At 39.8% G+C, this 22,263-nt stretch overlaps 1 protein-coding gene across 1 annotated transcript; it reads left to right on the forward strand.

Moving 5' to 3' along the window:
- Nucleotides 1-5,888: 5,888 nt before the first annotated feature.
- Nucleotides 5,889-14,064, forward strand: LOC128526858 (uncharacterized). The gene is made up of 9 exons (XM_053499049.1): nucleotides 5,889-6,450; nucleotides 9,524-9,619; nucleotides 9,743-9,976; nucleotides 10,153-10,312; nucleotides 10,417-10,515; nucleotides 11,674-11,840; nucleotides 12,649-12,922; nucleotides 13,034-13,124; nucleotides 13,484-14,064. Exons 1-9 carry the CDS (start codon nucleotides 6,076-6,078, stop codon nucleotides 13,644-13,646), a joined length of 1,659 nt encoding a protein of 552 aa, XP_053355024.1. The 5' UTR covers nucleotides 5,889-6,075; the 3' UTR covers nucleotides 13,647-14,064.
- The last annotated feature ends 8,199 nt before the right edge of the window (nucleotides 14,065-22,263 follow it).

The raw sequence follows: 22,263 nt of genomic DNA on the forward strand, positions 1-22,263 counted from the left end.
CAGTAAAGCTTTTTTAATAAATACTTTCAATTATATTTTCTATAATTCTATATCTGTGTTAGTAATTTAAATGTTGAGCTAAGGGTTGTTTATGTGTTTTTAAAAATGAGGAAGACCTAAGGAAATGTTGATGTCTTTACACCAACTGGCATCTTCTAGCATGTTTAAAACAACAATCTGAAGGGCACAGTTAGGTAGAATAGAAAAATTTGGTGGGCATGGTAGAAATTAGTAGGATATTCAAAGATAGTATATCAGTAGGGCTGCTACCTGAATCTTCATGATAGTTATAAATAAACATTAAATTGACCAGACACGTTGTTTGTTAGTGATCACAGGTGTTTTTTATTATTTATTTTTTTTACCACAGCAGACATACTTAGAAGAAGCCTGTATTTGTCACATGTTACAGCACAGCTTCTCATAACCCAGTGTGAGCTGGGGATAGAGCAAAGGGTCAACTAACAATTGTTCTTTTATGGGGAGCAATGGAAAATTGTAAAACGTTTCCAGAAGTCAAGACCCTTTTACTTTTAGGTGCCATGCCCTCTACAGTATTTGTACTCATGAATCGCATAAAAAAATAAAGGGTTTTCACAGGGCCTTATTTTCATTTCTTAACAAGATAGAAAGCTTATTGCTCTCCTTGCCTCTGGCAATCTGGCAACATATTTGACATATTTAGTTACCTTACTAAGAAGTACCAGTGAACTTCCTAAAACCATATTTTATTTTGTTGACAGACCCTTTTTTAAGATTTTATATATCCCAGAAGGCTTTGGAAAAAAAGACAAGGTACACCCTAGACAGGGTGCAAGGTAATCGCAGGACACACACACACACATTCACATAATAAGGGCAATTTAACAATGCCTATTAGCCTAATCTATATGTCTACAGGTGGCACTGTAGTGTAGTAGTTAGCACTGTCCCCTTGCACCTCCAGGGTCTGTGTTCAATTCTCCCTTGTGCAGAGAGTTGAGTTTGCATGTTCTACCTGTGCTTGGTGGGTTTCCCCCCATAGTCCAAAGACCTGCAGATTAGGCTAATTGGCATTCCTAAATTGGCCATAGTGTGTGAGTGAGTGTATTTGTGTGCCCTGCCTTGTTTAAGTCTCCTGGGATAGGCTCTAGGCCTCCAGCAACCCTGAAAACAGGTTAAAGCTATATAGACAATGAGTGAGTCAGTGTATGTCAGTTTACTGTGGGAGAAACTGCAGTACTCACCCATGAAACCCACCAAGAATAGGGAGAACATATAAACTCCCCACACACAGACCCAAAGCAGTAATCAAACCATTGACCCTGGAGGTGCGAGGCCATAATACTAACCACTATGGTTAACATTGACCACTACGGTCAAAAACATTTCAACAACATTAAGACTATCTAACTGTATGCCAGTAATGTATAACGATTGCATATGATGCAAGTTTCTCTGTATTTGGTTACAGATTTGGTTAAATAAATAATTTATTTATTTGATTTGAGAATAAGTTGACTTAAATTTACACTACTGCTCAAACATTTAAGATCACTGTCAAATTTGTTTGCTATTGTTTGTTTTTTTGTTTGTTTTTCCTTATTCTACAACAATACTGGGAATTTAATTATGCAACAACAATAACACTTAGTTGTTATTTTAAGACATTAAGGTCAGCTGTTCTGGAACAGTTCTTGCAAGAACAGTATTTTGTCAAGTGCATTTGCAAAACCCATCAAGCACCATGATGAAACTGTCTCTAATGAAGACCTTCACAGGAAAGCAAGACCAAAACTTACTGCTGCAGAGGATAAGTTCATTTAATAACATTAAGTCAACAATTTAATTAACCTTCCTCATATGTTAGCTTTCTGTTACTATCTCTTATGTTAACAGATCAGTTTTGACCCGTGTCTATAATCAGCCATATTACCCTCATAACAATTATTTATCATTCAATTTTTTTCTTTACCTCTTGGGTACTTTAATCAATTAACTGTTCAAATTAGTCTATTGTATATTTTGGATGCTTTCAGTGTTGCTTTTTAATGTGGAAAGGAATTAAAATCAGGCTAAACCAAAGACTTAGAAAGTAATCCCGATCTTTGGATCGATCGTGTATGTCGGTGTCTAGCATAAGGCAGCGTATTATAATAACAACACATCTCACTTTCCCGTATATGTGTATGCTTTTTCTTTTGAAAATGTTTTTTCCCCTGAAAATGTATGCTTTTTCTCTTGCAAGTGTGTGCTTTTTCCTGTATAAGCATGTGATTTTTCCCATTTGTGCGCAACTACTTTTTCCCGTGTGAGAACTATCTTTCTCCTGAATTTTGCAAGCTAAAAGCTAAAGCTAATGCGCAAAGGACTATGGGAGTGGGGTCAAAACGCAACTGAACAGGGTTAGGGTTAGGCTGAACCTTTCCGGATATCAGCTCCAGGACTCAACATCATGGAGTATACAGTGAATTATAGCGTGATAACGTTATCATTTTCACTAAATTTTTAACTGCACACACTTACCAGGTAATGTTTAATATATAAAATTAATCAGATGTTACTGTTTTAGGCACTAATGATAACTTTGTAGCAGTGTTAATACTATTGGAGTGTTTGGGGGAAATGCCGAGCCGAGTGTAAATGGCAGTGATTAAAAGGAATATCATCTCATTTAAACATTAAACACTGATGTAAACCATCAGCTCCATGGAATCTCTGTAATATACATCCACATATGGATTTATAAGCAAGCTAATATCACTATGCTAACCGCTAGCGCTTCTATTATCGACTATTGCTAATTATCCCTGAGCTGCTCCTGTTATGGGTTAAATGTTACAGATGTAACAGTCAAGAAAAGGGGATTTTGTTCAGGTTCTATCTATTCTATTATAAAGTCATTAAATAAATGTTTATACTCCTTATAATATGTATGATTGTGTGTTTTTTTTCTCACAGTGAACTGTGTGTAAATCATCAACTGCCTGTGTATCAGCTGATTTCTACACCAGCTTTACATCCTGAGCAGAAGGTGAGTGCTCAGAAGTATTTACCACATTTAGCACAAGATTTACATCTTAATCAGGGGACAGGGACACATTTCTCTTCATGGACATGATGTGTGTGTTAATGAATGGTGAAGATGGGGCCAAATTTTGCAGCAATCCTTAATAGCAAAACCAAATAATTGGTTTTAATACACAGCATTACTAAAAGCTTGCATTCTATGAAATTTTGTGTGCGTGCCTGCCTGCGTGTGTCAAACTGATGTCATATGATGTCAAACATCATGAAGTGATATTAACTTGCTTATAAACCCATATGTGGATGTATATTACAGAGATGCCATGGAGCTGCATAGTAACACCATGAAGACTTTTTACTAGACACTTACTGTATATTAACATGTCTTTATTTTTTCCCTGTTGTAGATTGTCGTGGAGAGGTCGGACCCTTGATGCTCTGCCTTTTTGCACCACCAATACATAGGCTACATGTATTTTATTAATTTGTAAATAAAGTGTTTAATGTAATTTATAGTTTAGTATTTATTTCCAGTTTGCTTATTATTTAGCAAAACAGTTAAAGTGCATGTAAAGCTTGCTGCAAATGACATTAAATAGAATCAGATGTTACTCCACTCTGTGTGAGGGTACAGGCTTACAGTATATACAGTATGCATTACTGCACCTTGTGTAAAGATACAGGCTTATATACAGCTAACTAAAGCATGCTGCCTTGGAGATGATATTGATCACATCTCTGTTTCAGCTCGAACAACATATTCCATAATATTTATGAATACATTAATCCCATATGTTCAGCAGTTAAAACAGGTTCTTAAACATTTTACAGCGAAGGACTCCTTCAACTGTAAAACAAACACCTCTACATACATTTACTTATAGTGCATTTCCAAAAAATAATTAAGTTATTTAAAAAGTAAAACCTATATTTTAGATTCAATACCGATGAAGCTCATGGCCTTTTTGTTTTCATTTAAATGATTACTGCTTACACCTCCATGAAGATCAAAAATCCAGTTTGTCAAAATATTAGAATATTTCACTGCGATTATGGGGAAGACTGCTGACCTAACAAGTTGTCCAGAAGATGATCATCTACACCTTCCAGGAGTTTAAGCCCCCTAAGGTCAAACAATACCACCAACTATTTCGCTGACTTTGATGTTGTTTGATTGGCGAGCCATTTCATGGAAAAGATGAGCTGAAACCTGGGATAAATTCACAGGCTGAATGCTTCAAGTGTGATCTGCAAACATAACCAGGATGTCTAACAGCTTAATGCAATGGGTTACATAAAAACACCAACTATTTAAAAACATGCAGTCTTATGTGAATAGTAGCAACTTATATCTATGTACTGTGAATGTAATGTTTAAGAATAGGAGTATTATTAATTTCCCAATAATTAAAATACACATGTTAACAATGAGTGTCATTTGAAATGGCTTTTAATAATAAAAAAAAGTAGAACATCATGCAAAAATGTTAAAGTTTTAAAATTATGGGGGAAAAACGCATTCACAAGGAAAACTTCATACACATAGAAAAAAAAATCATAGAGCACAAGGGAAAAATAATACACTCACAAGGACAAATTATACACTTACAAGGGAAAAAATAATATACTTTCACGGGAAAAAAAATATATTTATACGGGAAACAGCACACATTTTCAGGGGAAAAATAATATACTTACAAGGGAAAAAGCACACATTTTCAAGGGAAAAATAATACACCACAAGGGGGGCAAAAAACATGCTCCAGAAGGGCAAGCATCTCTCCCGTGTGTGAGAACTAACTTTCTCGTTTAAGTTGGAAGCTAAACGCTAAAGCTAATGCACAAGGCACTATGGGATTTTAAGGCCAACACGGACAAAATGAACACTCAGAATCAAGCCATGGTTATGTGCTAAAATGTCCCCAACCCCCTGCCATGGATTTTTATATTGCTTATTTTATGATTAAATCCGTTGGGTGTAATTTGTAAATCATAAACCTACGAATTTATGTTCCAATATAATATTTGATAAAATTTATTTAGGGGGACAATCCGGGGGCAGGGGGCATTTTAGCCGGTAAGGTACCGTCTTCAGTTACATTTACATTACACTCCCATAGTCCTTTGCGCATTAGCAATTAGCTTTTAATTAGAGTTCTCACACGGGAAAAAGCAGTTGCGCACAAATGGGGAAAAGCACACTTATAAGGAAAAAAGCACACAAGGAAAAAAGCATATATTTTGGTTTATGGTTTGCCCTTCTGGGCCACCGTACTCTCTCTTTCTTTCTCTTTCTCTCTCTCTCCCAGTTTTTTTTCAGGTAGGCAAATTATTTCCTCAAGATCCTGGGATGATTTTGTTAGATTTTGCTAGCCAATTATGCATTAACATTGCTGTTTATTTAAGAACACTGCTATTAGAAGGAAATATCTTAAGATTTATCATTTGATTGGTTTTATTGACTACTGGTTTAGCATTTAAATGTAGGTAACGTCAGTTCTGTCACACCCCTGGCAAACCAGCGCTTACTTTAGCATAAATGAAAGTAAAACTTCTCTATTCCTGCTTAGTCTCCTGTGGATCGGTTTTATTTCTATGTTGGCTTTTGCTAGTAATATAGGTCTCCATGTATACAGTAAGTGTACTATCATCTCTTTAATTTAAATAATGGTGTATTTATTTGTTTATTTATTTAGTGTAACCAGGTAAAATTAATCTTCAGGTAAAGCCATTTAATCAGGTAAGTTATTCTTACACACATCTGTTTTACACACAGCTTTTATAACCACCAACCAGGAAGTGTAACCATACAACCAGGAAGCATGATCAGCTGTCAGTGACTGTGTGTGAATTCGTTTCTCGGTAAAAATGGCAGAAGCAAATATTTCAGGACTCAGCTGTTCTATCTGTCTGGATCTTTTCGAGGATCCAGTAGCTCTTCCCTGTGGACACAGTTTCTGTTTGAAGTGTATCCAAGTCTACTCGTGTAAGCACTATTGGAATGGAGTCTTTAGCTGTCCTCAGTGTAGACAAAAATTCACTTCAACACTTGTTTGGAGTAAAAACACCATGCTGGCTGAAGTAGTGGAGACACTGAAGAGGAGACTTCAATCTACACCTCCTGTTCAGTGTTCTGCTGGACCTGAAGATGTGGAGTGTGATTCCTGCACTGAGAGAAAACACAAAGCCATCAAGTCCTGTCTGGTGTGTCTGGCCTCTTACTGTGAAACTCACCTCCAGCCTCACTATAAATCTCCTGCCTTTAAGAATCACAAGCTGGTGGAAGCCTCCAGACGACTCCAGGAGCAGATCTGCTCTCAGCATGACAAACTGCTGGAGGTTTACTGTCGCACTGACCAGCAGTGTATCTGCATGTCATGTATGTTAGATGAACATAAAGGACACGATACAGTATCAGCTGCAGCAGGACGAGCTGAGAAACAGGTAACAATAATACACAGCTTTTGTTTATAACTACTCAAGGTTATTAAATAAATATGATACAAAAAAATAACACAATATCTACATGACATGTTTTACCTGTTATGCTTCACATGTTTTATGTAGTGTATGGGTTTTTATTGATTCACTTTGTCTGTTTATTTACTGTATGAGCACAATTTTCAACTGTAAATGATTGAATTGGTTTTATTATATTTTCCCCATGATGCTTAATTCAAATGTTAGAACATACACTTAAGTACATAGTAGTACTAAATAAGCATGAATGAAATAAATATCCTTTAAATTCTGTTTTTTTTTTTACATTAGTAATATTTTAATTACAGTGGAACCTTGGATTACAAGCATAATTTGTTTCGGAAGTGGGCTCGTATCCTCAAACACTTGTAAACCAAATTAAATTTTCCCATAAGAAATAATGGAAAAGCAAATTATTTGTTCCACAGCCCCAAAAAATAAATACATAAAAAACAATTCATACAAAATATAAAGGTAAAATAAAACCAATTAACCTGCACTTTACCTTAAAAATATATCCCAACAAATAAGTGTTTCTGACTTTTTTTTTTTTTATTATTAATTTATAAAAAAAATCTTTGCTCATCTTGTGGAAGGCTCGCAAACCGTGTGACTCGCAATCCGAGGTTTCACTATATTTTTTAAAAATGGCTTTTTTGTAGGAGGTAGTGGTACAGTTTATTTTTAAACACGAAGAATCAAAACAAAAATAAAAACTGAAATATACAATTTCTAGATCATTCTAGAACATATTGACCAAGTGCACACAGATACACTATGTTGGCAAAAGTATTTGAATCATCACACCCATGTACATGTATACTTTCCACACTGTTCCCATAATGTTGAAAGCACAAAACTAAATAGAATGTCAATATATACTGTAGCATTTCAATTTCTCTTTGCTGCACCTAAAAGGCACAGAACTGATCCAGAGACATTAAGAACAAAGAACAAAGAAACAAAGAAATTGTTTGCCTAGATTGTGGTGGAAGAACTTAAGTGTCCTGCACAGACTCTTCACCTCAACCACACTTGGATGAACTAAATCTGCACCCTCACTTATTATTCATGTCTGACCTTACACATGGTCTTATGTTTCTTAAACAATTTCCCATAGCCACATTTCCACTGCCTCCATAGGCTTATACAGTGGTGTGAAAAACTATTTGCCCCCTTCCTGATTTCTTATTCTTTTGCATGTTTGTCACACTTAAATGTTTCTGCTCATTAAAAAACTATTAGTCAAAGATAACATAATTGAACACAAAATGCTGTTTTTAAATGAAGGTTTACGTTATTAAGGGAGGAAAAAAAACTCCAAATCTACATGGCCCTGTGTGAAAAAGTGATTGCCCCCCTTGTTAAAAAATAACTTAACTGTGGTTTATCACACCTGAGTTCAATTTCTGTAGTCACCCCCAGGCCTGATTACTGCCACACCTGTTTCAATCAAGAAATCACTTAAATAGGAGCTACCTGACACAGAAAAGTAGACCAAAAGCACCTCAAAAGCTAGACATCATGCCAAGATCCAAAGAAATTCAGGAAAAAAAAGAGAACAAAAGTAATTGAGATCTATTAGTCTGGTAAAGGTTATAAAGCCATTTCTAAAGCTTTGGGACTCCAGCGAACCACAGTGAGAGCCATTATCCACAAATGGCAAAAACATGGAACAGTGGTGAACCATCCCAGGAGTGCCCGGCCAACCAAAATTACCCCAAGAGCGCAGAGACAACTCATCCGAGAGGCCACAAAAGACCCCAGGACAACATCTAAAGAACTGCAGGCCTCACTTGCCTCAATTAAGGTCAGTGTTCACAACTCCACCATAAGAAAGAGACTGGGCAAAAACGGCCTGCATGGCAGATTTCCAAGGCGCAAACCACTTTTAAGCAAAAAGAACATTAAGGCTCGTCTCAATTTTGCTAAAAAACATTTCAATGATTGCCAAGACTTACCTTGTGGAAAAATACCTTGTGGACCGATGAGACAAAAGTTGAACTTTTTGGAAGGTGCGTGTCCCGTTACATCTGGCGTAAAAGTAACACAGCATTTCAGAAAAAGAACATCATACCAACAGTAAAATATGGTGGTGGTAGTGTGATGGTCTGGGGTTGTTTTGCTGCTTTAGGACCTGAAAGGCTTGCTGTGATAGATGGAACCATGAATTCTACTGTCTCCCAAAAATTCCTGAAGGAGAATGTCCGGCCATCTGTTCGTAAACTCAAGCTGAAGCGATCTTGGGTGCTGCAGCAGGACAATGACCCAAAACACACCAGCAAATCCACCTCTGAATGGCTGAAGAAAAACAAAATGAAGACTTTGGAGTGGCCTAGTCAAAGTCCTGACCTGAATCCTATTGAGATGTTGTGGCATGACCTTAAAAAAGCAGGTCATGCTAGAAAACCCTCAAATAAAGCTGAATTACAACAATTCTGCAAAGATGAGTGGGCCAAAATTCCTCCAGAGCGCTGTAAAAGATTCGTTGCAAGTTATCGCAAACACTTGATTGCAGTTATTGCTGCTAAGGGTGGCCCAACCAGTTATTAGGTTCAGGGGGCAATTACTTTTTCACAAAGGGCCATGTAGGTTTGGATTTTTTTTCTCCCTAAATAATAAAAACCATCATTTAAAAACTGCATTTTGTGTTTACTTGTGTTATCTTTGAATAATAGTTAAATGTGTTTGATGATCAGAAACATTTTGTGTGACAAGCATGCAAAGGAATAAGAAATCAGGAAGGGGGCAAATAGTTTTTCACACCACTGTATATTTCACACTATGCACTGTCTTTATGATCTCTATCAAATTCTTACCACATTTATTCTACAAAGTTGATGGTATCCTTCTAGATTTAAATAAGGTGTTGAAGGGTTCTTAACCTGGGTCTAGTAATTTCAAATCTCCTTAGTTGTTTTCTTTGCTTAATTCAGCCTAATGATTTGACTCTTCTGAAATGGTGACTTTTTTGGCCAGGAAGTCTATATTACATTTAACACACTGAAAGTGAATTAGTTGCTGTGTTTCTGTGCAGAAGCAATTGTTGGAGATGCAGGAAAAATCTAAGCAGGCTATCAAGGACAGAGAAAAGGAGCTTCAGAAGTTGAGAAAAGCTGTGGAGACTCATAAGGTGAGTTTATATCTGGAAGAGCAGTTTCAGGATCACACAGTCTTTTGTCATCTAGTCACTGTGTCATTGACAGTTGAAAAATGGAATGAGGAAGATCCCACATATATCTCTGTGCCCTAACAGCATTCTGCACAAACAGCTATGCAGGAAAGTGTAAAAATGTTTACTGAGCTGATCAAAGCAATTGAAAAAAGACAACTTGAGGTGACACAGCTGATCAGAGATCAAGAGAAAGCAGCTGTGAGTCAAGCTGAAGACATCATTATGCAATTGCAACAGGAGATTGGAGAGCTGAAGAGGAGAGATGCTAACCTAGAGAAGCTTTCACGCACTGAGGATCCCATTCAGTACCTCCAGGTACCAGAACTATGGCATACTTGCATGAAGTAGCTTCTAATAGATCAATTTGAGAGAAAGTAATTACTACAATTACTATGTAACTAATTTTTGTCAAGGCCGGTGGTTGTTCTGTTCCATGTGCCTATTATTTGATCCAAGTTAATACATAGTTTTTGTTTCCTGTCTCCATGTAGAGTTTTCACTCTGTCCCAGCTGCTCCTGGACCTGCAAATTTCACCACCACCACACACGGTTTTTCTCTAACTTTTGAGAAAGTGCTGAAGTCTGTGTCTCAACTGAGAGACAAACTAGAAACATTTTTCAACAGCGAGTTTCAGAACATATCACCTGAAGGTAAACTGTCTCTTAATTGTCTCTGATTGTCATGTGTAAGACCAAGCTTTTTTTTTTGTCTGTCCCAAGTGGCTTCAAAATTTTGCTTTTTCTTGTTACTACAGTGTGGAAATTACCATTTATGCTGAATCTCTCCTATGGCGAATATCATGGGACTCAAGCCATTCATCCCAGTTCCCAGACCAGACCAAAAGCACATCAGAGTTACAAATCCTGTTTATATGTTTAATGAAATCTTTGCATGTTTTTTTAGTTTTCAGTTTTCAGAATATCTTTGGTAAACTCTGGTCTGATTCAATTTAATGCCCACTATTCATATAACCTTTGTAGGGAAGGTGACATAAATGCAGTGCCTTTATCTGTCTGAATCACCTTCTACACTGTGTGCAGAAATGTTGCAAAGAGGCCTTGCTTCCATAGTAACACATATGGGAGTCCACTATACCTATCACAAAGCAATGCCATGTGGACTCAAAGTCCATGTAGAGGGCAATTCTTTCAAAGTACTTTTAGAAGTTAAGTTTAGCCTTTATTCATTACATATACATTACTCTGAAATTCTTTATCCTTTGTATATCCCAGCACTTGTTACTAAGCTGAGTTTATAGTGCAGGGTCAGCCATTTTTCTAGTGTCCCTGGAGCAGACAGCATTAAGGGCCTCACTGAAGGGCCCGACAGCGGTAACCTGGCACAGCTGGGGCTCAATCTGCCAACCTTCTCATGAGTAACTCAGAGTCTTAAAACACTGAGTCACCACTGACACTAGGAACTCGACATTAGGATGAACTCTTCTCTCACTAGCACCTCTGCTTACAGTTATGGTAAGCAGCAGGCCCTTATTAAATTAGATGATTTTCAGCCTAACAAGAAATGCTGGATGTGAGTTTGTGATGTAATCAATCTGCTACCACAATTAAGAGCAAGAACTAAAGAAGCTTCTAAGGCATAACTTTTTGAACTGTGTTTCTGTTGTGTCAGTGCCAAAATTGGTGTACGGCTCCGAGAACTTAACACAGTCTACAAATATAACACAGCACTGCTTACCTTATTTATTAAAGGCCTATTTAGCTCCATGTGTCCTTAACTGTCACCTGACTCAATGCAGACTTGCCTCCATAATTTTAACAAAGTGAATCCAGCAACATTTTAACTTCATCCTAAAAGGCATTACACTTTTAAAACTGCAATATGCAATCCATTAAATTGGACAAGAACACAGATTGTGTTTGGCCACATCATGTTTATATTTATCAAAACATTTACTGCAAATTAGTTCTGCCACTTAATTGATCTAATGTGCATTCTGAATACTTTAAGATGGATAGATTTAATAATAAATGAAATGTCTAATATCTCACAGCTCAAAGCAGTGAAGATGCAGAGAAATTTTCCTTGGAGAAGAAGCCGACAATGAAGGAGAGAAAGAGCTTGCAGCTGCCCCCTACCTATTTTTATGGTACTAGGAGAGATTTAGGAACCGTGTTTGACAGTCTAAGTCTAGCGGACCTTGAAACAGAGCCACAAAAGGTACAGCGAACAAATTTGCAGATTTGAATTTTACGGGGTTCTTGACAAAAGAAAATACTTTCTTTTCCTTTTTTTTAATGAAAAGGCCACTAGGCCATTTTTTGCACTGTGCAACAAATTACATAAGATCCAAAGACAATCTTGGTACCCTGGTGGTGTACTGTATAGCTTTCAGAGAAACATAAACAAAGGTGATGTCTCACTTTTTCTAATGTTGGGATAACTTTAGGAAATGTCATTGATTTTCAGGTTAAGGGGTTTTAACTTTGCTACAAAACATAGCTGCAGGTCATTTCTGACCCTGAAGACAGCAGAAGGGTTATAGCCTATTGGTTCTAAAATAGTTTATCCTACAATAATAAATCCTAAAATGCACTACACTCAAGAAACAAAATATGCTATGTTAGTAATCACCTTTTATAGTTATGTCACAATACTTTATGTTTTTAGTAGGCTTTATAAAAGTATTTTTTTAAGAGTGAAATAAACTGGCAAGAGGACCCAAGTCAAAGCTGCTCTGAACAGGCTGCTAAAACTCATGGCTGTCCTGTTGAAAGCTGAAACACTAAACGGGCAGCACCAATCGTGTTTTTGTTTGTTTCCACAGACAAAACATTGAATATGCAGTCTATTTTTTGGTGACAGAAATGTTCAACAGCATGCCTACAAAAAAAGTCTGCTGCCATGTAAATAAAAAAATGTCATTTTTATGATTTTATTGACTGAGATGCATGAGTTTACAGTAGCTACTATCATCATATTTAATGAAGTATAAACAGGTAATTTCCTTTTGCTTTCCTGTTTTTAGCTTGAGGTAAACCCTGGAGAAAAAGATGAGGAGGTACTTTTTAAGCAGTGGGCAAAACTGTTTAGATGGGACCGTGATCTTGACCAGTGGAAAGATCGTGGAGTTGGTTATATGAACATCCTCTTTCATCCAGTGAAAAAGTACTACCGTATCCTGATGAGGCGTGACAAGATTTTAAAAGTGTGTGCTAACCACATCATCACTAAAGACATGGAGATGAAAAGCATGGCCATATATGATAACACATTGGTCTGGATGGCCATTGACTACTCAGGTCAGAACATTACTATTTTCTGCAATTAATCCCATTATTTCTGGTTCAATGTTTTGTCAAGTTTAAATTTAAACCCATTGTCTGTACAAATTTGTTCTTTTTATCAAACAGAGTGTGATGCCAAGGTGGAGCAGTTTGCTGTCAAATTCAAGACACCAGATCTTGCTGAATCCTTCAGGAAAATCTTCACAGATTGTCAGAGGTGCATATCTCAAGTAAATTTAGCCCAGTGTAAATTCATGGACATTTCTAGACCAAGCAACCCAGTGGGATTTTTCACTATAACTGCTGACTCTAAGTCAATGGCATGTTCACAATTGAACTTTTTGCCAATATCGTCCCTAAAATTGCAGAAAACTTTAGAGCTTTGTGCACTGGCGAGAAAGAATTTGGTTTCCAGAATTAATTTTTTTACAAAATTATCTCTGATTTCATATTCAGTGAGGTCTGTGGTCGCAAAATCGTTTTAGGGCCACCCTACATTTAAAATGTACAACACATTGAACAGCATGTGTAGACATTAAAATATATGTCAATACATCAATGCTTTGATTTTTTTAGGAGTGGTTATATAACCAACCATGATGGCTCAGGTGGAAAGGATATCTACGGGGACGAGTTTCAGGATGAAAACTTTGAAATGCGCCACACAGGGCCAGGTATACTGTCGGCCAATCGTGGCAGAGATACAAACTACTTTTTCAGAACATTGAAAAAAAACTGAGCATTTGGACTTCAAACATGTGGCTTTTTGCATTGTCAAAGACAAAGCTGGCATATGCAAGCATAATGTTGTTTTATGTAATGTAACACAACACTGTACAGAAATGCAATGAAGTAGGAAGTACAGATATTTGTTTAGGATGTAGTGGAGCAAAAGTAAACTGTAACCAGTAACTTAAGTAAAGATAAGTGAAAACTTCACTTAAGTACAAATGTACTTAGTTACCTTGCACCTCTGTATAAGTGACATTACAGCAGTAAAATAAGCTAGTAATAGGGTTTATGATCCAGGCTAATTTTAGCCATTGTTCCATAACAAAGCTAACATTGGAATTATGTATCACTGCCAAACACATTTTTACAAGGAATGTAACAATTATTTAAATTAATATTCATTGTTGCTATATTTATTATTATTACCAGGGTTAAAATTGATGAAGTGCACAATGTGATAATATGTAATAAATATGGTAAATAGTTAAAAGGGAAAGTTGGTGATTTGATTTATGATTAACAATTATTAAATGTATTTATTTGTTGGTAAAATAAAATAAACTATATCTGATCAAACATTGAAGACTATAGACTGGTCTGTTTAGTTAGGAATAGTATGTGTCCCCTTTCGGATAATGTTTTTGCTCCTAGCCAAGGCCAAGAGCTGTGTGACTTTCAAGGTAAGAAACACCTTCAGAGAAGGCCTAGATGCCTTTCTACCATGTGGAGGAGTTTTCAGATTTTATGTCTTGTTCTGCTTCTTGTATTATGTTAAATTAATTTTTTAAAGCACCATCTTAAGAACGCTGAAGGGGGGACAGCGCAAGTGAAAGATGGCAGATGAAAGCTGAAGAAAATAAAACCCCACAGAAATCTTGTTTGTCTAAGAGTGGGAGGAAGAATTTTAGAGCACATGATGTAAATGAAGCTGTGGGAAAGAGTAGTGGAAGCTAGGTTAAGGGCAGAGGTGAGCATTTGTGAGCAGCAATATGGTTTTATGCCTTGAAAGAGTACATCAAATGCAGTATTTGCTTTGAGGATGCTGATAGAGAAGTACAGAAAAGGTAACAGAAAGTTGCATTGTGTCTTCGTAGATTTAGGGAAAGCGTATGACAGGGTGCCAAGAGAGGAGCTGTGGTGTTGTATGAGAAGGTCTGGAGTGGCAGAAAAGTACGTTAGAGTGGTGCAGGACATGTATGAGAGCTGTAAGACAGTGGTAAGATGTGCTGTAGGTGTGACAGAAGAGTTCAAGGTGGAGGTGGGTCTGCATCAAGGATCGGCTCTAAGACCCTTTTTGTTTGCTCTGGTGATGGACAGGATGACAGATGAGGTAAGACAGGAGTCTCCATGGACTATAATGTTTACAGATGACATTGTCCTTTGTAGCGAGAGCAGAGAACAGGTGGAGGAAAATTTGGAGAGGTGGAGGTATGCTCTGGAAAGCAGAGGAATGAAGGTTCGCCGCAGCAAGATGGAATACATGTGTGTGAATAAAAGGGACCCAAGAGGATCGGTGAGGCTACAGGGAGCAGAGGTAAAGAAGGTGCAGGATTTTAAGTACTTAAGGTCAACGGTCCAGAGCAACGTAGAGTGTGGAAAGGAGGTGAAGAGGCGGGTACAGGCAGGTTGGAATGGGTGGAGAAAAGTGTCAGGTGTGTTGTGCGATAAAAGAGTATCAGCGAGAATGAAAGGAAAGGTGTACAGGACAGTGGTGAGACCAGCAATGCTCTACGGCTTAGAGACAGTGGCGCTGAAGAAAAGACAGGAGGCAGAGTTGGAGGTAGCAGAGCTGAAGATGTTGAGGTTCTCTTTGGGAGTGACAAGGATGAATACACTCTAAAAAACGCTGGGTTGTTTTTTCTACCCAAGCGCTGGGTTGCCTCTGTTGGGTCATTTTTCTGGGTTATTTACAGAGAGTTGGGTAGTTTTTGTGTAACCCAGCTGCTGGGTTGAAGTTTGATTGGCTCCTCCCCCAAAGTTCACCGGTGGATTCAGCGGCTGTCAGTCAGAGCTTCGTGTCTCTCTTGAGCTCCCACACCGCTAATGACGGTTCATTTAAGGGAAAGTGATGTTAAGTACAAGGTCTGTATACACATGTTCACTCACCTAAGTCACATATGACTGAAAAATTATTACTATATGTAGGATTTATTCTTGTTACCGTGTTAAGGTTACACTTAAATTTTCAGGCTGGTCTGAGGTAAGATAATTTAGCTGACAGTAGCTGCTATAGTTAGCCTAAGAACCCCAGCTGTGTATGAAAGAAACGGTTAAGATGTCTGAGCTTTTTATCTTTCTCTGTAGAATGTTTGCAGGGTGACGAAACTGTAACTGTACTATTAGCATGACGCTAGCATTTAGTTAGGTTGCTAGCGTTAGCAACCACATTCAATTCAATTCAATTCAATTCAATTCAATTTTATTTGTATAGCGCTTTTAGCAATTTTCATTGCCGCAAAGCAGCTTTACATAGTCAAAAGAATTATTTAAGTTTGTATGAAATGTGAATTTGTATGAATCAAAACATTAACATTAGAACTTTATTAATCTCACTGTTTGAGACAATAAAATGCTGGGGTGTTACAAAACACTGACCCTCTTACAAATATACACACCTGCTAACCTCCCGTTTTTCACTAGCTAGTAATTTACTCCGCGGTCAAAATTCGTCCGCGTTTCTCCCGAGTTATAACAATATTTTACACCTTTCCCCCTTTGGCAAGTAGTATGCAAATATGACTGCTGCATATAAGCTAACCAGGTAGCCCTCTTTAACCAAAGCTGCTTATGACTCAGGCCAAATTAACTATCAGTCAGCTGTACAGATAACTACTAGATGGAAGTATTAATATTTGGGTGATTGTAATGTGCCAGTATGACACCAGCTATGACAATGCATCTCCTCGGTAATTAGCTTAAAATCAACGCAGACCACAAGATCAACTAGTCTGACTAATATATATATTTATATTATTTTATTTTTGGTAGTAGCTGTCTCCATGTTTTTGTTTCAGGTTACCTATACCCTAGCTTTGTCATTTTTTCATTTAGTATAAATCCTATTACACATTAAATTGATAGTCTTATTCAGTTTAATCTTTGTTATTCAACAAATTTTTAACTTTCTTTCATTTCTTTCTAAGGTTGGCATCAACATGGTGGAATATTTCCAGCAGGCTGAAGTGTCAAGGCCGTACCCCTACTGTACATCCTGACGTTGGGAGATGATGACCAGCGCTGCTCTCGGGCGTTCGTCATTCTGGTGGGACAGGCTCTGGAGCAATGCACACTACTTGGGACGGTTAATGTGTGCTTCAAGGCATTTTATATTTTTATATACTCCAAAGTAGTGTGCTTCTGTAGACGACTTTTTGTAATGTTGCTATGAAATAGCGAGGCCTACTCGAAAAGTCATAGACAGTGTTTGTATGTTAAAATGGAACCAGGGCTGGATAGTTTTGTTCTGCAAAAAAGATATCTAATGTCACAAAGAGATCCTGCTCTGTAGAAGCTGCCTTAGCCTATTTGTGTTATTACTCCATTCTGCCCTTGTGAGTAATAGTATAGTAATGATGTCGCTGTTGATTATCTGTTCTTGTGCTTTTGAAAAATAAACGTTTTTTCTATGAACATTTAATAGGATGTTGTTTATTGCATATATGTATGGTTTGCAAAACTTTTAAGTTTTTTTTTTTGTAATAAACCAGTATATCAAAGTAATTTAACTGTTTAATAGACGTGGGTAGTTTTTTTTTTTTTTTTTTTTTTACAGATTCACTGTAAAATATGAAAATAATAATAACCTATTTGTGAGGTAGAATTAACCAGTTAAACATTCCAGTTAAAATGAACCAACATCTGGGTAGAACATTTGACCAACTTATGTGGTATAATTAACCCAGCATTATAGTTAAATATGACCCAGCATTTGGGTTGAATATTTAACCCATTTTGCTGGGTTAAAAAAATAACCCATTTTGCTGGGTTAAATTAACAAGAGCATTAACAATTAAAAAGAATTAAATTAACAATTAAAAGAGTTAAAGAGTTAAATTAAGAATTAAAAAGAGGGGAAAAAGTTATAGGCAAACATAAAATGGAGTTAAGGTATTTGAACTTATACATATGATATCTATATGCCTTCGATGCAGCAAAAATGTAGTGAACGGTTGTAGTAAAACTGAATACTGCAAAATGCATGCTTAGTGGCTTTTTTGATTATTGAAATACTATAAATTGCTGTTGAGAAGTGAGACTCTCTCTCTCCCATTCCCTTTAATGACAAAAAGCCTTTTATAAGCATAACCTTTACATAAGTGATAAAGTGAATCCCTTGCCGGAAGATGCGGTAAATATTTTCTTGTATTAAGTTTTTTTTTTTTTTTTTTTGACTTGAACCATCAGTATGCACTTTACAACCTAGTAAAAACTTAACAAGCTTGTACTGCAGTTAGTTTTTAAAAGGAGATGACTGGGTAGTAACATTCTAACAGATGTTAAGGATATACTGATAAAATGTTGTCAAATGTCAGAAAAACTAAATCTTCCTTTCTAAAATACAAACAACTAAACTTATCATATTGGACATAATGCATTCTCATGCCACAATCAACTGGCTCCACCTGGTGTAAATGTATAAAAAGGTATAAATAAATTCTAAAGAATAAGAGGCCAGACTTACAGATAAAACATCTTATAAGAGATAAACAGGTTTTCACACCCACTGTATAGATTTCAAATGTGTTTCTCAATCAAGTTTTGTGTTTGCCAAGCCATGTATTTTTAAATCCAAATCTGTACTAAACATGCCTTGACCCTGTATACAGGATAAAGCAGTATAGACGATGAGTGAGAGTGAGTGAGGATTAAGCATTCTGACACCAGACATCATGCATGCACTGATTTAAAGTCCTTTCGCAGGAGGACAACATTTTTTTCACATTATCGAGCTGTCTAATCTAATGTAACACTGAACACAGAAATTGGGTGTGGTCTGTACTGGAATTGCACATTTCCTTTTTGTTTAACAGTAAAATACACTGATTGGGCCTCCGGGTGGCGCAGTGGTAAAGTGCTCGCCCTATCATCTGAAGATCGCGAGTTTGATCCCCGGGTGATGCTGTTATCTCTCACAGCCGGAGGCCTCAATAGAGCCGATTGGCCAAGCTCTCTCACAGGGGAGGGATGAGAGGTACTTCAGGCTCCCACATTAATGACGGCTTCACAGCCAATCAGGGGCATCTGTGAGCTCACGCAAGCGGAAGGAGTAGATAACGCTATTCTCCGAGTGTGTTACGTTGCCCATAATGTTGCCTGAGCAAGCAGGTGACGTCATGTGGGACGGGTGAGCAAGCAGGTGACGTCACGTGGGTCGGAGGAAACACGTGATAGTCTGCAGCCCACCCGACAGAGTGGTAGTAGAGGCTTAATGTGGGAGCCCCCTAGTGACAGGGAGGAATTGGATACGACTAAATTCATAGAGAAAATCGGGAAAATTCCCTGTCCCAAAAAAAGAAAAGAAACACATTCGATTCTCCAACCAGACCCCCTGTGGAATTTTTTGACAGCCTCAGGCCTATAGTCAAAGAAGATCACCAAATTTTGAGTTTCCTTCCATGAGCTGCTTTGCAGGCTTTTCCTGCAGCCACTTTCAGGCGTTTTTTGTCTGTGTATCTTGTGAAAAAAATTAATTAAATTTCAATTATATTTTAGGATGTTAATACTCTAAGTTAGCCAATGTCCAGTTTGAAATAGGTTTAATGTCAAATAACCAGAAAAAAAATGATATGTCTGCAGGCACTCAAATTGGGGAAGTAGAAAATAGAGGGGCAGGAGGCAGAGAAACAAAATTCTAATAAGTAATAATATAACATAATATAATATCTAAACGCACAATAGACTAATAATGCTAACATTTATATTTTATATTATTATACTTTATTTTCTTAATCTAATAGAAAACTTAGAGTGTGACCAAAGAGCATGACTGAAAGATGACCCGATGACATAAAGACCAAAAAATAAGAAACTTGTAATGTTGACAAAGTGTATTGGACAAGTAAAATAATTTTCGGTTCCGTTTTTTTGTCAGAATATGGAACATAGATGGTAAGACATTTTCTAAGAGCTAAGAACAAACAAAGAAATCAATAATCAATAATAAAATAATTTACTGATTATCATCAAAATCCTCCTTAGAGATAATCTGATGACATCTGTACTGCCGATGGGCTATGATAAAGAACAGAATGCCTACAAAATAACTGATTCAATTCAAAATCAAAATTAAACAATGATTTGCTTAACCCTCATGTGGTGCTCGAGTCTGTGGGACCTGTTTTCATATTTTATCAAAAGAAAAATTATACAATGAATAATTTTTTTGAATTCAGACTTATAGGCCTGGCTCACTTGGCTCACTCACACGTGGACCCAAGATGGACAGAGAAACACTATGTACTATACATGTGTACATCAAGACAAATGGAACATCAAGAAGTATGTATGTGTCACGAACCTTCCTCTGATGTCTGCGTGGATGTGGCATAATGTGCAGGAGGCGAGCTGGCGGTTTAGTAATCGGCTTTTATTTATAAAGCACATAAAATAAACACAGGCATAAGTTACCTCAAAGGAAAATAACTATAAGGACAACAAAAGCTAGACGCCTGACTGTGCTCCAGTCAGGCTCTTTATAATCCACTTAATTATCTCACCTCGGTTCAGGTGTACTCCCACGTCACCTGACCGAGGTGCAGTCTGGGACATGCAGTCCAACTTAAACATAATATCTAAATAAAAAACAAACAAACCCAGGCGCTTTGGCGCCCTCTAGGGGTTAACCGTTACAGTACCCCCCCCCTAAAAAATGCTCCTCCGGAGCGTTACCGGAGGACCCGGACTCCCTCCCCAGCGGTCCCAGTCCGGACCTCCAACCCCGAGGCGGTCGATCCCCTCTCGTGGGTTAGTCTTAAGAGCTGGGGCGACGCTCGGCGGCGGCTGAGGAGCTGGGGCGACGCTCGGCGGCGGCTGAGGAGCTGGAGCGACGCTCGGCGGCGGCTGAGGAGCTGGAGCGACGCTCGGCGGCGGCTGAGGAGCTGGAGCGACGCTCGGCGGCGGCTGAGGAGCTGGAGCGACGCTCGGCGTGCTGGGCGGCGGCGGAGCTGGAGCGACGCTCGGCGTGCTGGGCGGCGGCGGAGCTGGAGCGACGCTCGGCGTGCTGGGCGGCGGCGGAGCTGGAGCGACGCTCGGCGTGCTGGGCGGCGGCGGAGCTGGAGCGACGCTCGGCGTGCTGGGCGGCGGCGGAGCTGGAGCGACGCTCGGCGTGCTGGGCGGCGGCGGAGCTGGAGCGACGCTCGGCGTGCTGGGCGGCGGCGGCGGAGCTGGAGCGACGCTCGCTGAGCTGGGCGGCGGCGGCGGAGCTGGAGCGACGCTCGCAGAGCTGGGCGGCGGCGGCGGCGGAGCTGGAGCGACGCTCGCAGAGCTGGGCGGTGGCGGAGCTGGAGCGACGCTCGCTGAGCTGGGCGGCGGCGGCGGCGGAGCTGGAGCGACGCTCGCTGAGCTGGGCGGCGGCGGCGGCGGAGCTGGAGCGACGCTCGCTGAGCTGGGCGGCGGCGGCGGCGGAGCTGGAGCGACGCTCGCTGTGCTGGGCGGCGGCGGCGGCGGAGCTGGAGCGACGCTCGCTGTGCTGGGCGGCGGCGGCGGAGCTGGAGCGACGCTCGCTGTGCTGGGCGGCGGCGGCGGCGGAGCTGGAGCGACGTCCTCAAAGCCAGATGGCGGAGGAAGCAGCAGGCCGGCCTGGAAGTCTGGCTGAGGAGCCGGAGCGTCGATCGCTGTCTCCATCGGCGGCTGCTGAGCTGGCGCGATGTCCTCAAAGCCGGGAGGCGGAGGAAGCAGCAAGCCGTCCTTGCAGCCCGGCTGAAGCGCTGGCTCGCTGTTCATGCAGCTTGGAGGCGGCAGATCGGCAGCGCCGCACACGACGCTTGGCGGCTGTGGAGCGGGAGCGACGTTTCCCCTGTCTGGCAGAGGCGGCGGCTGAGGAGTAGACGTGTCTGGCAGCCGCGGCACGTAGACCTCCGCGTTGACTACAGTCGGGAGCGGGAGGAGGAGCGCGTCGTCCAGATTAGAGAGAGGGAGAGTGTCCGGAGCTACATCGCAGTTCTCTCGAACCTGGACGAGCAGCCTTTGGAGTAGCGCCACCTGCTCCCGCAGGTCGGAAATGCGCTCTCTGTTCCGCTGTGCCAACCACGTGTAGTCCTCCTCCGTTAAGTCCTCGTCACCGTTTTGCCAGGCCTCCTCGGCCCGTGCCTCTTGGCTGGTGGTTGGGACCGTGTATCTCCCCTCTGCCTCACCCTTGAACGGCGTCCGCCGAATGGCGAGCCTGCAGCCTTCCCAGCTGCGCCGCGCTCTTCTCTCTCGCTGCTCTTCGCTGTCTTCCAGCCAGTCCACCGGTTCGATCAGCCTGCAGCCTTCCCAGCTCTGCAAGAGCTCTCTCTCTCCTTGCTCCTCGCTGTCCTCCAGCCATTCCGCCAGCTCGGTCGAGATGGTGATAGCGCCCCCCCAAAAATCGTCTGGGGGAGCGACCTCCGCTATGCCACTACGACGGTCTAGCTTTCTGTCACGAA

Source organism: Clarias gariepinus, chromosome 1, assembly GCF_024256425.1.
Source record: "Clarias gariepinus isolate MV-2021 ecotype Netherlands chromosome 1, CGAR_prim_01v2, whole genome shotgun sequence".
Lineage (NCBI taxonomy): Eukaryota > Metazoa > Chordata > Actinopteri > Siluriformes > Clariidae > Clarias > Clarias gariepinus.

Excerpts from the sequence above, each read along its gene's own strand:
- LOC128526858 (XM_053499049.1), top strand. The coding sequence starts at position 6,076 with ATGCTGGCTGAAGTAGTGGAGACACTGAAGAGGAGACTTCAATCTACA. Across the intron at positions 9,977-10,152 it reads ATCCCATTCAGTACCTCCAG|AGTTTTCACTCTGTCCCAGC; the intron begins GTACCAGAACTA and ends GTCTCCATGTAG. Across the intron at positions 13,125-13,483 it reads ATCTTCACAGATTGTCAGAG|GAGTGGTTATATAACCAACC; the intron begins GTGCATATCTCA and ends TGATTTTTTTAG.